The 15,654-nt window shown below is 54.5% G+C and overlaps 4 protein-coding genes across 4 annotated transcripts; 2 read left to right on the top strand and 2 right to left on the bottom strand.

Annotated features, from left to right (window-relative positions):
• Nucleotides 1–615: 615 nt before the first annotated feature.
• On the bottom strand, nt 616–1,941 carry Triagg1_7883 (uncharacterized protein; the record flags this gene model as incomplete). Its single annotated transcript, XM_062902667.1, has 3 exons — nt 616–1,373; nt 1,424–1,649; nt 1,807–1,941. 3 exons carry the CDS (start codon nt 1,939–1,941, stop codon nt 616–618), a joined length of 1,119 nt encoding a protein of 372 aa, XP_062753216.1.
• Nucleotides 1,942–4,093: 2,152 nt separating this feature from the next.
• On the top strand, nt 4,094–6,881 carry Triagg1_7882 (transcriptional regulator family: Fungal Specific TF; the record flags this gene model as incomplete). Its single annotated transcript, XM_062902666.1, has 3 exons — nt 4,094–4,404; nt 4,871–5,023; nt 5,261–6,881. The coding sequence occupies 3 exons, from the start codon at nt 4,094–4,096 to the stop codon at nt 6,879–6,881; spliced, it is 2,085 nt and encodes a 694-aa protein (XP_062753215.1).
• Nucleotides 6,882–11,210: 4,329 nt separating this feature from the next.
• Triagg1_7881 (uncharacterized protein) lies at nt 11,211–13,078 on the top strand (the record flags this gene model as incomplete). The annotated part of the gene is made up of 3 exons (XM_062902665.1): nt 11,211–11,609; nt 11,861–12,016; nt 12,101–13,078. The coding sequence occupies 3 exons, from the start codon at nt 11,211–11,213 to the stop codon at nt 13,076–13,078; spliced, it is 1,533 nt and encodes a 510-aa protein (XP_062753214.1).
• Nucleotides 13,079–13,751: 673 nt separating this feature from the next.
• Nucleotides 13,752–14,486, bottom strand: Triagg1_7880 (uncharacterized protein; the record flags this gene model as incomplete). The annotated part of the gene is made up of 3 exons (XM_062902664.1): nt 13,752–13,833; nt 13,908–14,305; nt 14,367–14,486. The coding sequence occupies 3 exons, from the start codon at nt 14,484–14,486 to the stop codon at nt 13,752–13,754; spliced, it is 600 nt and encodes a 199-aa protein (XP_062753213.1).
• Between the last annotated feature and the right edge of the window lie 1,168 nt (nt 14,487–15,654).

Here is a 15,654-nt window from a genome sequence, read left to right as displayed (position 1 = left end):
GCTTTGTTTTGTTTCTCTCTTGTTTTTGTATTTCTAGCGTCGGGCTTCTTCGTTCATTGTGTACTCCGTAGCGTAGTAAGCTTGCGAATACCGGAGGGCGTAGCAATGGGACACCAAGCGCGACCAAAGAGCATTGATCTCTTTCTAATCAGACGGCCCTCGTCTGGAAACACATGTCAACGGCGTGTTAGTCGCCCGCGTGGTATGATCCTTGCTTGCCCAGCCCGGCGAGAATGATCTGACGCAAAAGGGACGTGGTGCGAGGATCGACTGGACTCGAAAAGCTAGGACCTCTGAATCAAAGGGCGATTGAAATTAAAACTGTCGGAACTTGCATCATGCTAGCCACAAACTGCAGCGGGGGATCAACGGAAGCGTCGCCGCACAGACAGAGGATACAAACTGATGCTCGCTCCGATCCGGCTAGGGCTGCAAGTGGTTGCGGGAGAAAGCATAACAACACGAGATAAGGTAATTTTTAATAACTCGCACCAATAGAGGAGAAGCTCTTTGGGGGGCCACGCGAAACCGAATGAGATCCATGGGCTGTCTATCGGTGAGGAAGACAGGCAGTAGGTAATAGGAATACCTGGCGCTGCTAAGCCATTCTATTGCTCAGTAGGTACTGTACACGTCGTCGCCACGGACAATCGCTCCGACATGGAGCTCAAGGATTAGACGCACTCGCATCAATGCAAAATCCAACACAGGAACGGCGCCTTGCTCACGATTCTGGGGGTCCTCAACTCGAGGCGCCGTGAGTTGACATCCGCGATGGCGTTGATCAAAGGCGGGCCCAAGGTGGACCAGAAATTGGCCAAATATCGGAGCACACGGAGGGCCCACCGAGTGCGTCGCGAGGTGGTATTTCTCGGATTTACTTGCACCACTTGTTTGCCTTGGCCACCCCAGAAAAGCCGGAACACGTTCCATTTGGATGGCTGATGCCCCGGAGATAGCACCCCATGGTGAGGCCGACGCTGTTAGCCAGAGGTAGCCAGAGGTAGCCAGAGGGCATGGCCAACCGACCGGCTGTGATGCGTTGCTGCTGCGGTCGAGATCAGCGGCTGACGCCCAGGCGATGGTGGCTTTGGGTTTGGGCCTCTCCTCCCCATGCGTCTGTCTCGCATTTCCCTCCACTTTCACGGAGCCTCGCGGTGGCTTTGCGCTTTTGCGCCGTTGCGCTTTTGACAGCTGGCCATATGACGCAGTAGTGCTGTGCCTGTAAGGCGACGACAAGGCGACGACAAGGCGACGACAAGGCGACGAGACAGTTGAGGCGGTACTACTCGGACTCTGCTGGCGACGAGAACGAGAAGCAAGGGCCAAGGCAAGGCGCGTCCTCAGTGCCCTCGCTGGCAGCATCCGTCCGGCTGCGGACATGATCAAACTGTTCCGTGGATACATGTAATTGGGGTCCCACCCCACCGACTGCGACTCTGCTCGCGCGCGCGTCTCGTCTTGTCACTGGCCGCCTCCTTTCCCCCCCCTTTCTCGCTCTCTTTCGCTTTCACCTTCACCTTGACTTCTTTATATCGTCGTGATGCTTCGGCACACAGGCCCACAGCCGTCGTCAAAAACTGGCAGCGGAGAGTTTTGGCCACCAGGGCTTCCACTAATTTATGTTGCCTTTCCCATCCATCTGCCGCCTGCAAAGCACAAGAGCAGAGCAAAAAAGGCGATCTGCTGGCGTCGGTGCCGGAGAGCCAATCTGGGCTGCTCTGTGAAACCGGGACGGCGCTACAGCCACCCACCTGCATATTCCGTACTAGCCGGCGCAGACCGTGCTCCGAGAGTACATCGAACCTCCGCAAGTGGCCCTCGGATTGGCGCTGTTGCTTGTGAAAGGTCAAAGTCTGGATTCCCATTTCCCACGGCGCCAGGCTCGCTCAGGTGCTTGCATCCATACGAATACGTTGCTAGTGGGAAGATGGCTTCCATTGTTGATGGATAAGCGCGTACGAGTAGGTACATGGATCAACGAATACCCGTGCAGCTTTGTACGAGTACTGTACGACAGGATGAGGCTCCCAGAGACTTTGGAGACCAGCGCCGGCCCCACAAAGTCCTCTCTTTTTTTTTTTTTTTTTTTTTGCCATGCCTTGTTCCCTTGATTCTCGTGGCCACACCCTCCACCCCTCCAATGGAAAGTCAGGACGCCTTAGACGTGCGTGCCCGCCGAAGCTGTGCCGCCGTCGGAGAGCCGCGGTGCACGGAGTACTCGTACATTCTCAATTAGCAAGGCATGGACACGTACATGGAAACCTGTCGCTGTCGCTGTTGCACCGGCGTCGTGTGCGTACATGATCGGACGTGCAAAGTCGCAAAATCACCAGATCGGGTGTTGCAGTGTCAGCAGCCAGCCGAAGCGTCTTTTTTTTTCTCTCTCCCTCGACGAGCGCCTGGGAGGAATCGGACGATGGAGCTTTTTCGGTTCCGGCGCGGCAGACGGAGAGCGTTCCCAGGTGCACCACGCGCCGCGTCAGTCAGCCCATCTGCTGGGGCACGGCGGAAAGGCATTGGCTGATTGGCCGCATCCCCAGCACGTCTCGTCGTCATTGGTCCCCCCGGATCAAAGTGGGCGAGCCCGGCTTTGGGAGGAGGCAATCGGCGCTTGGCTGGTGAAATGAGAATCAAGGTCGGGGGGGCAGATGAGAAATGGGGGAAAGGGGGCGAAGGCCGCAGCTCTCACTTGTCCGGCACGGCTGGTTGGAGGCGCGGACGCCGCAGCCTGGGCTGCCCACGCGCAACAACGAGAATGGATTGGAAGAGTTTGGATTCAGGTTCCATTGCCTTTTGGGCGGGTTAATGCACCTACTTAGCTGAGGTGCATACGGTACACGTTGTCGGGAACCTGCGGGCCCTCTGACTCTGGTTCTGATTCTGGTTCTGCTGCTGCCATGTCGTTTGTTGCCAGAGCAGAGACAAGAGACAGAGGCCAGACATTGATGTTTGACTCGCGAGAGCAAATCGTGCCTGGATACCTCTGGATCAGTACAAGGCGAGTACCAGCAGCGGCGACAACCGCTGGCGCAGACGCCGAGTACTGCGGCTGTATCGGGCAGAAGCACGGCAGGCGGCAAAACTCCGATCTGGCCCTGGCTGCGTCATAGTGGGATACTGCCTGTACAAGTACCAAGGGCAGTGGCACTAGCCCCGGCCGGAAGAGCGCGACAACTTGGCTTGGGTGTGCTCGCTTTCGCACCCCCCGGAAAAGAACGCAGCCCAGCCCAGGCGTCTGTGACTTGGGCCAACGCTGGGTGGTAAAGAGGACGGGAGGCCACATTCCGAGGGCTTGCGAAAGCCAGTGCCTCGTTGTGTTGAAGTAGAGTGCATTTTGGGTGGCTCGGGTTGTGGGTGGCGGCGAGTAAACTTCGGATAGTGGAGCGCTCATGATATCTTATTTTATCAACATTGTTGATAGATCCATGGAAGAGAGTTTGGAAGATACATGTAGGTAGCAAACGGGATCAGGTCTGGCTGTCGAGATGCGAACCCCGACAGCGCTGTAGGTACCGCTGGACGCTCGCTGGACGCTCTGAAAAAAACGGCTGTCCAGAACCCTGTGGGTGGGGCCGGCAGGACAAGGCCTGAAGCCGATCCGCCCGTGGGGCTTCTGAAGCTGTGGCCGCTGCCCGCTGTCCGCTGGGACACACTCTCTCTCGACACGCCCCCCGCCTTTCGTCCCCCAAAGACCCTCGCGCCCGTCTCCTTGTTCCATCTCTTCCTCCTTCACCCATCGCCAGATTTTTCTTCTCTTCCCCTTCTCCTTCTATCCCTTCGCTCACCTGCGCTGTGCAGACCTGCCATCCCATCTGTTATCCCCCTCCCGCGGCGGTCATTTTTCTTATTTGCACCTCTGCTCGCGCAATCTCTGCCGAGACGAGCCAGTCGTCAGCGCGTCCACCGTCTTCGTCCCGGACCTGCGGTGTCGCCATCTCCGGCCCTCTGCCCAACTTTGCCGTCACCATCGCGACGCAGCAAAAGCCCGGTGCCGACCGAGTCGTCTCTGGGACGGCCACGCGCCTCGCATCGCATCGCGCACTTATTCCCTCGTCAATCCCCTCTCCTCTGACCCGAGTCTTCGCCCACAATGTCCTCCGGCGTGGTGCGCTCCACTGCCCTCAGAGCCGGCGGCGCTTGTGTGCGCTGCCGCAAGGGCAAAACTAAGTGTGTCTACGAGAACGGGCGCGCGCCTTGCAAAAACTGCGCAAAGGGCATGCACGAGTGCTATCTGCCCTCGGAGAGCATGGCCCATCACCACGGCCAAAGCCCAGCTCGCCATACCGCTGCCCATCGCCCTTCTCGCGACGCTTTGCCGGCCTCCGGGCCCGGTGCCTCTGACGCCAGGCAGCCCGTTGTGGGCTCAGGCGGAGCCAGACACGTTCAGACCACCTCCGAAAAGTGAGTGCTTTGTTTTCCTTGCGCGCCCCCTCTTTTGCCTTTTATCGCCGCCCGACACAGGAAAAAAAGAGAAAAGATCAAAAGAGGAATCACTTCTTCCTTTTCCTCTTTTTTCCATTCCCTCGCCTCGCATCGACGTCGTCGTTGCCTGCCTCTGTTGGGACGGTGTCAATCCCGCCTCGTCCCCTGGCCCTAGCCCTTGGCCCTCGGTACAGCCTCTGCCCCCCCCGACTATTTCCCCCGAGTGGCCCGGCCGCCCTTCTAGCCTCGTGCACACGTTTGAGCTATGCTGCTTGTTTCCTGTCCCCACTCGCCCATTTCCGTTCGGATGGCAGAACGGCCCGATTTTTCCTTTACCGCCGCCCTATGCGCGAGCTGTCAAATTCTCCAATCCCCCTCCAGTCTAGCTGGCTGGCCGCGGATGGCCGCCGGAACCCGAGCAGAATGTTTGCTAACGCTGCCTCAGGCTTACACCAGAGCTCATCGCCGAGTGCGAGCGTGTCGTCTCAAAGACGTTTCCGGCCTGCGTGGCCTTTCACAAGCCGACGTTTGTGCAGCAGCTCAAGAACGGCACGCTGGAATCAAGCCTCGTCTATGGCCTTTTGACATGCGCCGCGCGGTAAGCCTTTCTCTTCTCCTTTTTCGTCTCTTTTTCTTCTTCTTCAAGGCAGCGACGACACATGTTTCAGCCGCGGCCGGCCTCTGTGGATCAATTGGTCCGATCAGACGCCGCATGTCAGGCTGCAAGCCTTGTCCGCTGTGGCTTGGCATCTAGGAACGCGCATTGGCTTTCGCCATTTCTATCAATATCATTTTTATTTCTGAAATAATGCAACATGAGCTGATACGTCCTCAGGAGCTCTCCAAACCTCATCCGCCGCTATGGTGGCTCCCCCACGGCGGCTGCCGAAACCTTTGCCGGAAAGACGGTTTCCCTCATCAATGCCAACCTGGACCAGCCTAATCTCGCTGATATCCAGGCTCTCTGCCTCGTCATCATCCACGAATGGGGCAGCCGTAATGCCGTCCGCGCCTACGTCTATCTCGGCCAGGCCACGCGGCTGTTGCAGATGTACCGGATTCTTAACAGCCATCACACATCTGACAATGCTGACCAGTTCCTGCGTGACGAGTCCTTTCGCCGCACCTTGTGGTTGACTTACATCCTCGACTGCCTTCTCACCTGTACGCCTGGCCGCTATCCTGCCTTGGCTCTTCAGGATACCACCGACGTGGCCCTGCCCTGCTCGGACATCAACTTCGCATTTGGTAATACCGTATATGTGAAGACGCTTCCGCAGCAGCTCGCCCAACACAACGCACACGCATCGCCTGGCCATGTGCCAACCGGCGAGATTGGCGAGTACGGATACATCGTCTTGGCTGCCACCATCTGGCGCGACGTTGTTGGCATGCTCGCCGTGTCTAGCTTTCGCGAGGATGATTGCACAGACCTCATAATCAAAATCGAGAGGCTCCGAGCCACCCTGCCGATGCAGTTCGTCGACAAGCCTGGCCAAATCAACCTTCATATGACGATGGGATCTGGCTATACTTTTGCCATGCTGCACTGCCTGATTCACTGCGCCACCATCTTCGTCCACCGTCGACGGCTCTTGGAGGATGTGACATCTCCGTCGTTCAACCTGGAGTCATACCGCATGAGCCCCCGATGCCACGACATCGTCGATCGGCTCTTTACTTCCTGCCACGGCACCCTGTCTCTCCTGACGGCGGTCGAGTCCGGCGCTGAGAAGGATCATGTCACCTGCTTCCCCATCTTCATGCTCTTCTCCGCATTCACCGCCGGTGCCACCATTGCCTACCTCTCACTCAAGGGGTTGACACCTCCCAATGCCGTCGAGACGGCGGCGCACATTGTCAAGGACGGGCTGCGCTTTATGCACGATGGCAACGACAATTGGCCTCTCATGACTAGTTGGCTTAGGCACCTGACCGTTATGCAACGCGTCCTCCACAACGATGCCGCGGCCATGATGGGCGGTCCTGCTGGCCACGCGTCTCACCCTCACATGCCTTCGGCTAACATCAAGGATGAGATGTCGTCGAATGCCGATACCAACCCGGATGCCATGGAGTATGACCAGCAGAACTCTGGCACCGCGCCTGGCCAGCACCCCGGCGAACCACGCTCGGTGTCCGGCTCTGCCCGAGGGGAGAGCGAGCCGCCCATCTCCCTCCCACGGCGGCCCGGAGTCACAACCATCAACGGAGGGTCCAACCACGTATCCACCCCAGACGCCGTATCCCCGCCACCAGCCGGTGCGCCGCAAGCGAATATGCAGGTGCATGAGATTAAGCGGCAAAGCCCCGAGATGGTTCAAAATGGCATGGTCTCTGTCCATGACGGTCAGACTACGAGTCAAGACATGACTGCCCCAGAGCTGTGCGAGGCTTTTGAGCGCCAGCTTCTGGACCTCGACGACCTTGCTGCCTTTATGGGCGGCGGGGTTTGACTGGAGACAGCAGGCGAGGCGTCACCAATGGCAGTTACAGACGGGGCCATGATGTTAATGACCCTCGCTGGGCTAGCTAGCTAGCTTGCTGGCTCCTCTCTCTCTCTCCTCTCTCTCTCTCTCTCTTTCTTTTCTTTTTCAAGAGCGTACAAGATGGGATTTGCAGGACAAAGAGCGGTTATACAAAATTACGGTATCGCCAAGACGCATATAATGACACGACACGGAGAGTGAAATCGTTATGGATTGAATTAATATGGGTGGTTTGTACATGTAGGACTATTAACCGGGCAAGTCTCCTTTTTTTTTTAAATTGGTTTTTGGTTTTCCGATACCCCGGGGGGGAGGGCGGTAGGAGAGGCGTTGAGGCAAATAGTGATAGGGAATGGTCGACTTTGAGTAGTTTTTGATAGTTTTGGTTCAAGCCGGACTGAATTAAGATTATACCATTCGGAAACTAAGTCTTTTTTTTTGGATCTTGAAAGCTTTCAATCTGTTGTGAACATGACTCGGAGTGGCGGATAGGGAAGGAAACGGAAGCGGTCCGGGAAGCGGGAATAAAGTGGGAGAGGAAACGCTTGATAAGGCTTTGATCAGGAATCAAGTTGAGTTTCTGGGCACATTTTGAAGCGATGACTTGCGAGAATGATTAATTGCTTGATGATTACAGCATGATTGACGCGGCCTCTCTTCCCGTATCATTCCGAATGCCCCCTTTTTCTCCGCATCGATGGGAATTTTCAAAAACGGCGTTTGGAGAAAGGGCCGTGATGAGATGAGAGTTTTTTGGGGTCGAGATGTGGGGAAGAGAGAGAAAAAAAGAATGGGACGGAGACGTGGGGAAGCCCGGGGGAAGGAAGCGTCAAATTGCAATGCAATGGTTTTGTTTGGGGCGGCAGTTGGAGGATGGGCTTTTTAGCGGGCACGGAAATGCACCGAGCAGGAAGTTTAGTGGAGTTTTTTCTAAGGGTCTGTTGGAGTTGTTCAATTTATATGAATTTTTTTCCAGCGACATGTTATGGGGATGTGAGCGAGAGGGTTTTCGTGGAGAAGATGGGACAAAAAGTTGGGGTAAAATTGATTGACGGTGCTACGGAGATGTAGTGTTACATTAGGACGATAAAAAACCGGATCTACGATTCTTGAGTAAAAAAAGGTTGATGAGATTTTGCGGAGGAGAGGGCGTTGTGGGTGAATCCGGGGCTTTGGCTTGTTGGTTACAAGGGTGTTTTGACTTTTTGGTGGATGATCTTTTTCCTTTTTTCCCCCCAAAGGCCGCGGAATGGAGGAATCTGTTGAGACTACTGCCTGTAGTTATTTGGCGTGACGTCGTGTCACTGCAACCTTTGCACGAGCTGAAAAAGAAGGAATTACTATTCCTGGCTACGCTAGAGGGAATTTCTCGCGTGGTAAAAGAAAACCGGACCGTAGCATTCAATTCTTTTTTTAAGTCTATCGAAAAGATGCTACCTGTGGGTTGCAATCTGGTGCGCCTAGTGCTTAGATTCTTGTGACACGGAAAATGCCGTTCGCGTGGGAAAACGGCATCCAGTGCTCCAACTCTAACGCCGTGTGGTTCTGGATTGTTTTAGCTTGTGGGGGGGGCTATTTTGTCGAAATGGGGCGGATGGACCAAGATCCTATTGTTGCTCGTGAGTTGGATCCCTATTGTCAAGGAAAAGAAAGAAAGAAAAAAAGAAACAGTCACGTGTACTAGTATTCAGTCTGTGCTTTTTTTTTTTCCTCTCTGGGGCGTTGTCAGATTTACGTTATATTTCATCTCGTGCGTATTCGCCCTGTCCTAAGCTGAGTCGAGCTCCGAAAGCGCTTCCGTTGACCTCTTTGGGAAGTGAGCCATCCAGCATCCAGAAAGCAGCGGCAAAAACTGCAGGGCCTAAGGATCTGTGAGCTGAGTCAAAAAAGCAAGACTATTTAATTGCCGTAGGAATGTTCGGACTTCTTCCGGAAGAATCTGCGTGGACCGTGGCTTTCGGCGTCAACTCACCCAAACGGTACTCGTACGAGCAAGCCCAGAAAAAACAACTAGCGCCTTCTTTTCTGCTTCTCCAAGCCTTCTCCTGTCTGGATTGGTGGCTTTTTCCTTGTTCTGGGTGCGGGCGAGGCTTGTATTTCGTAGCTTTTTTTCATTCCTTTCAAGCGAGAGAGGCGATCCGGCGGCGGCAATCAAAAGTAATAGCCGAATCTACCGAGTTTGCCAGCCAATGGAACGACACCAAACTGCTTGGTGTGAGTTATGTAATACCGCTAGATTGACTCGTGGCTTGCAAAAAATGAATTGGGAAGCAATAAATGGATAAATAATAAAAAATAGTAATGCTGGTGCCTGGTGGTGAGGCAAAGTGGTCGGAAAGAGTTGCCCTGCTCTGGCCTTGTTTTGCTAGCCGTGCCGTAGAAGAAAAGTGAGACACTTGCTGCCATCGCTTCTCTTTTACTCGCCCTTATACTCGTCAACACATACACTTTGCCATGTGTAAAACAATAATTACCCATCACCAAGCAAACGCGTATTCTACCAATTCAGCTGTATTGCTTACTTTGCCTTCTCCAGGATTCAATCCATGTAAGTTCTTACTTACCCAAAAGGTTGACTCCCATGCGGGCGGGGAAGCAGGTCCAAACGCCTGATTGGCCCGTGCCAGCTGGAGAGAGCATGCCAAGCCCGTCGACCGGCAATCCTGTGCCGAGAAGGCTGCCATTTGCTGCCAAGACGGGGCTAGGCTTGGCATCTAGCGCTGCAGATCCTTGTCCAAAGACAAACTATTCGCGACTTCATCATGGCGGGGAAGGCACATGGAGGGAAAGCCCGATGCGTCCAAGTACATCGTGGAGCGAGGAGTAAGTTGTGACGATGCGTGTAAATCAGTTGTTAAATGACTGCCATTGAATGAACCTGGAGAAGCTTCTTTTTGTGCTTGTCCAGTACAGTAGAATAGTTGCAGTCGACTGGCGGGCAGCTTTTGATAAAACGGCATATTGTTCAAACGAGTCAGAGTGGAAGGGTTTTGCTGCTTTGGAGATTCCCGAATCACGGTACGTTTTGAATGACGGAGGATGGATCTGATCGTGGCTTGCATCATGGCTGAATCTCTCGGTTAGGCGACTCGAATCACGTCTCCGGCAAGCCATGGAGGCGATAATCCGGCCATCTTTGGCGTTGTGTCGAGCTGGATGTCTAGCTCCATGCCCAACTCGCAATGGCCTCTGGTGCGAGTCATCAAGCAACAGCACTCGAGCATCCACACACGGCTGTTGCTTGTGAGACATTGCAATTGAATTACAGGCATCCTACAATTACATCGCACATCATCCTTCTTCGGCATGGCCGCCGTGCCTTTCCATACTCGGAGCCTTCTTCGCCGTCATCTGATGGGTGCCCGCTAAATAGACTGAGGATACAGAATTTGGCCGGTCCCGAATGTCAAAACCATGGCCAAGCAAGGATCAGCCATATGTACATACTGCGTGTTAACCGACGACGAGCGAGTTGGAAGAAGCGATCGCACGGCAAACCATCGTTTGGGGCATGCTGCTCCGTTGGTTTGCGACATCCATGTAAGTCACTTGCGACGGGGCTCCATCTCGTGGTGTGTGACTGGCCGGCAGACGCTGTCATGGTGGTTCCAAGCCGGGTGGATCACGCTTTTGTTTTTTTTTTCTTTCTGTCTCTTGACCCCGACCCTGGTCGTTACATTCGTATTCCCATTCACTTCGCGGATACGGAGTACAGATTACCGGGCTACGGCTGGCAGATCCTGCTGTATAATAGCCCTCGCACTAGACATGACGTTTGTCTCAGCCCCAACCCCAGGAGCAACAGAGAATAAGCTTGTGTTGCAGCGACGTCTGTGGAGGCAAGGCTAGAGAATAATTAGGCTTTGACTTTTAGCCCCATCCTGGCTCCATCTCCATCTCCGTCTCCGTCTCCGAGCCAGTGCCAGCATCACGCACTGGCATGTACTCGTACTGGAGCTGGTATTGTTGCGAATTCGCCGTTCCAGACCGGCTCGTGGGCCGGCTCCAGGAAACGTGGAGAAGGGCTAGGAAGCACAAGGCACCATGTAAGCCTCAACCCTGGAGAATTCCCGCTTTCATACATGATCATTCTGGGGTTCCCCAACTTGCTCTGCGTTTAGCCATCGCCCCTCGCCCTGCTTCCCTTGCTCCGCATTTTCTATATATCTCCTCCTCCCCCCTCCTCCAGATTTGGGAGTCCATTCCTCTCCACGGCCTCCCTCTTCTTCTTCCTCTCCTCTACTCTTCCCCTTGGCCCCGTCTCATAGCATCGTCGTCTCTGCAAACACCGCCATCATGGTAGGGAATCAGGAGGAATACTGGGTTCCCGAGAACTACGACAACATGTCGGCTGGCCGCTACCTGGCCACGCGGTTCTCGTCGCTCAAGCCGCCCATGCTCAACTTGCCCAACCCATGGAAGCTTCTGCGCATGCTCAACCGCCAGCAATGGGCCTTTTTCGCCATTGCCTTCTGGGCCTGGACGTGGGACGCCTTTGACTTCTTTACCGTGTCCCTGACCGTTGCGGAGCTCGCCGAGCAGTTCGACAAGCAAACCACAGACATCACCTGGGGCATCACGCTCGTGCTCATGTTCCGATCCGTCGGCGCTGTCCTCTTTGGTGTTGCCGCCGATCGCTACGGTCGCAAGTGGCCCTTTATCGTCAACAATCTGTTGTTTATCGCCCTGGAACTGGTAAGCAATCCTCTCGAATTGTGTTATTTCCGCAATCGTGGACTTGGCGAACTGCCAAGAGTGAGCCGGCGGTGCCACCCGCCTTGGCCACAGGCCCCAAAATCCCCGCCAACAGCCAGCGGCACTGCACGCACTGTAACTGCCGGAGCTATTGATTTTGCTTCCATCTCAATCCATCGTGGCTCATTAAAACCCTCGGAGAATAAACGTGATTAAGGAAAAAAACCGCTAACGATGGCTGTCATTTGTAGGGAACTGGCTTCTGCAACACATACAAGGAATTCCTCGCCTGTCGCGCCCTGTTTGGCGTTGCCATGGGTGGTTTGTACGGAAATGCCGCCGCCACCGCATTGGAAGATTGCCCGGCCGAGGCTCGCGGTATCATCAGCGGTATGCTCCAGCAAGGTGTAAGTCAGCTCCGATATCCCCCTGTTCTTGAAGCGCGAAACGCGGAAAAAGACCCAATGTGCTAATCATCCTGGTTCGAACAGTATGCCTTTGGATATCTCCTCGCCGCCGCCTTTGCTCGTGGTCTTGTCAACACCACCTCTCACGGATGGCGCCCTCTGTTCTGGTTCGGCGCCTGCCCGCCCGTCCTCTTCATCGCCTTCCGTCTGATGATGCCCGAGACTCAGACATACCGTGAACGTGAGCGCATGCGTATCGAGGCCGGCCAGAACAGAGTCGGCGACGAATCTGTCGGCAAGGTCTTCATCAAGGAGGGCAAGGTGGCCGTCAAGCGTCACTGGATCCTGTTGACCTACCTTGTATTGCTCATGGCCGGCTTCAACTTCATGAGCCACGGCAGCCAGGATCTGTACCCTACCATGCTGACGAACCAGCTGGGTTTCAGTCCCGACAAGGTCACCGTGACACAAGTCGTTGCTAACCTGGGCGCCATGACTGGTGGTACCATTGTTGGCTTCGTGAGCCAGTCGGTGGGCCGTCGCTTCAGCATCATCATCTGCTGCATTGTCGGCGGTGCTCTGCTCTACCCCTACACCTTTGTGCACGACACGTCCGTCATGGCCGCTGCTTTCTTCCAGCAGTTCTGCGTGCAGGGAGCCTGGGGAGTCATTCCCATCCACCTGATGGAGCTGTCTCCCGGTGCCTTCCGAACCTTTGTCGTCGGTACAGCTTACCAGCTCGGTAACTTGGTGTCTTCGGCCTCTTCCACCATCGAGGCGCGCATTGGCACGCGCTTCCCTCTGCCACCCACAGCCGCTGGCAAGCCGCGCTACGACTACGGCAAGGTCATTTGCATCTTCATGGGCTGCGTCTACGCCTACGTCCTCATCCTGACGTTCTTGGGTCCCGAGCAGCTTCGCAAGAGCTTCGACGTGGCTTACGACCACGACGCCGCCGAGGTTGCTGGCTGGGACGACAAGCCCAAGGCTGTGCACGACGAGGAGTTTGATACCAAGGCGCGGGACTCCACCGCGGAGAAGCGAGCTGCTGAAGAGGTGTAATTCCGGATACCCGTAGTTTTTTGAATGTCATGTTTCGATTTGTTTGGGAATTTGGGAAATTGGAGGCCAAGGCTATGAACACTTTTGATTGGCCCCCGAGGGTTTTGACGGGATGCTCTTGGAGCTCTGGGCAGTGGAAATCTGAAGCTGTCGATTATGACGTGACGCAATATGCGGTTTATACATGACGAACAAATACCAAATATATATGAAGCCCGCCATTTGGGGAATGAATTGTCGGACGCGTTAATGATGTCGAATGATGTAGAAGAATTTGAAGCCAAGATTATGAGAAGACGTACGAAGTAATTGAAGCAACAAAGCCTTGCATCAAGTGAAGAGCATAGAAGTCGTCGATTCTGCACGCATCTTGATATGTGTGATCCGTGTACATGCGAATGTGGTTTGTATCTGTGTCAAGCGTCCGTATTGTAATCGATCTATGTATGGACTTTGCAGCAGACGCCAGCTTCATCGGAAACCCAAAAGCCTTGCACGCAACAAACGAGACATGTATGTGTAGTCGTTATAATTTCTCATTTCATATAAAACAAAGAAGAAGAAAAACATTTGAAAAAAACAACGCCCCTCATAATATCATGATATTCTAACAAGAGGTATAAAAAAGGCACAAGTCGCCCCTCGCCGCATTTCGACTCGACGCAGACCCCGTTTAGTCACGGTGGTGGTGGTGGTGGTGGCCGCTCTGGCCGCCGTAGGCCATGTTCTCAGCCTCCTTCTTCTCCTTGCGTTTCCTGCGATGACATTCCGTTAGCATCGTCTCTTTTTATCCAGTTATTGGGGTTGGGGATATAGTAAAAAAACGTACTCAAACACGTTCTCGATCAAGTTTGCGGCAATGGCACCGCCCACAGCGGCCAGACCACTGCCAACGAGGCCACCGCCGGCCTTCTTGGCGGCAAAGGCAGCGGCACCGCCTCCGATGAGGGTCGCGCCGAGGCCGCGGTCGCCGTCTTCAGCGCCGGGGACGCCGCCGGCGCCGGGGTACTGCTGGTGCTGGTCGTACTGGCCGTAGCCGGGCTGCTGCTGGCCGTACTGCTGCTGCTGGTACTGGTGCTGCTGCTGCTGCTGCTGGTCGTACTGGGGCTGGCCGTAGGGAGAGGCGCTGCGGTTGTTGTCGTACTGGGGCTGGCCGTAGTGTTGTTGCTGTTGCTGCTGAGGGGGGTAGGATTGTTGGTTGTATTGCTGCTGCTGGCCGTACTGCTGCTGTTTTTTGGATATGTTAGTCGAGACGGGATCGGGAGAGGTTTGTTTGGGAGAGACGAACCTGCTGAGGATAGCCTTGCTGCTGGGGATAGCCGCCTCCGTATTGCTGCTGCTGGCCGTATTGCTGCTGAGGGTAGCCGCCGCTGCCGCCGGCGTTGCTGTAGTAGTCGTTGGCGGACATGATGGCGGGGTTGATCTGAGTTTGCGAGGTTTTATATGGCGAAAGCGACTGGGAAGAAGAGGCGCAGATGGAATGAGAGGGGGGAAAAAGGCGAGATGGGAAAAGGGATAAGAGAACTAGATAAAGTCGAGGTTACGGGCAAGCTTATTTATTCCGTCTTTTTATAAGCATGCGGGCAAGGGACCTGCTCTCTCTGTTTTGGTGGGGGGGAGTAAGAACATGGACACTTGATCTCTCAGCTGGACGGAACGGCTTCAGGTTGTTAGCCTTAGCGGCTACGAATCAGCATCAAATGGCTGGTGGAGCGCGTGGTGTGGATATGAACAGCAGGGCCTCGGATTACTTTTGCGCTGCGGTTCGTGCCTTTGGCATGCAAGGTACATGTACAGTACATACATGTGTGCACTGGGGAGTGGCGCAGTCACTGCGGCTCTTGGGAGGCGGCGCTTGCTCGTGGTGGAATCCAGCAGAACAAATGACGACTGATGACAGGTGGGCGATGCTGACCCCTTGATATGGTTATGGAAACATGGTGAAGATTACAGTACGATTGCTTTTCATGTCGTCTGTATTGAGTTTTGCAGATGCTGGTTGCTGAGGGCTGATGAAATGTAGGTGAGCGGCTAATATCACAGACCGGACTGGTCGAGTACATGCAGTAGAGGCCAGTCAGATCAGACAGGGACACCCAGGCCAGGCCACGGCTTTCCCGGCACATTCTGGAGCTGTCGACAGACTTTTGGCTTTGTGCCCATTGGGCTAGAGAGTCTGCTGGATGGGATTACGGTACAGAAGGATGATACGAGGGGGCACATGCAGCGTGTTGGCATGAACACGGACTCCATGTACTTTAGTAGGTAGTACTAGATATGACTGACTACCTGGATTCACGACAAGTTTGACTTTCATATAAAACAACAAAGTGCATCTTACTCCAAGAACCCAAATCGCAAACCACCAAATCTCTCATCCCGCAAAATGTTCAGCGCAAGTTTGACCCCAAAAAGAGGGGGAAGATGGGAAGAAAGCTTCTCCCAAAAAGCCCGAAACAACCAAAAAAAAAAAAAAAAGTGGCGGCGGCGAGCTACACATGCCCGTAACACGGACGGTACATTAGCAATTCAGCCATCCGCTCAGCCACTTCTATCTTTCGTGCTTCTTTGTTTTC

Source organism: Trichoderma aggressivum (assembly GCF_033847375.1).
Source record: "Trichoderma aggressivum f. europaeum strain CBS 100526 chromosome Unknown scaffold_036, whole genome shotgun sequence".
Taxonomy (NCBI): domain Eukaryota; kingdom Fungi; phylum Ascomycota; class Sordariomycetes; order Hypocreales; family Hypocreaceae; genus Trichoderma; species Trichoderma aggressivum.
Note: the sequence above shows the minus strand (reverse complement) of the source record. Positions and strands in the feature narration are given on the sequence as shown.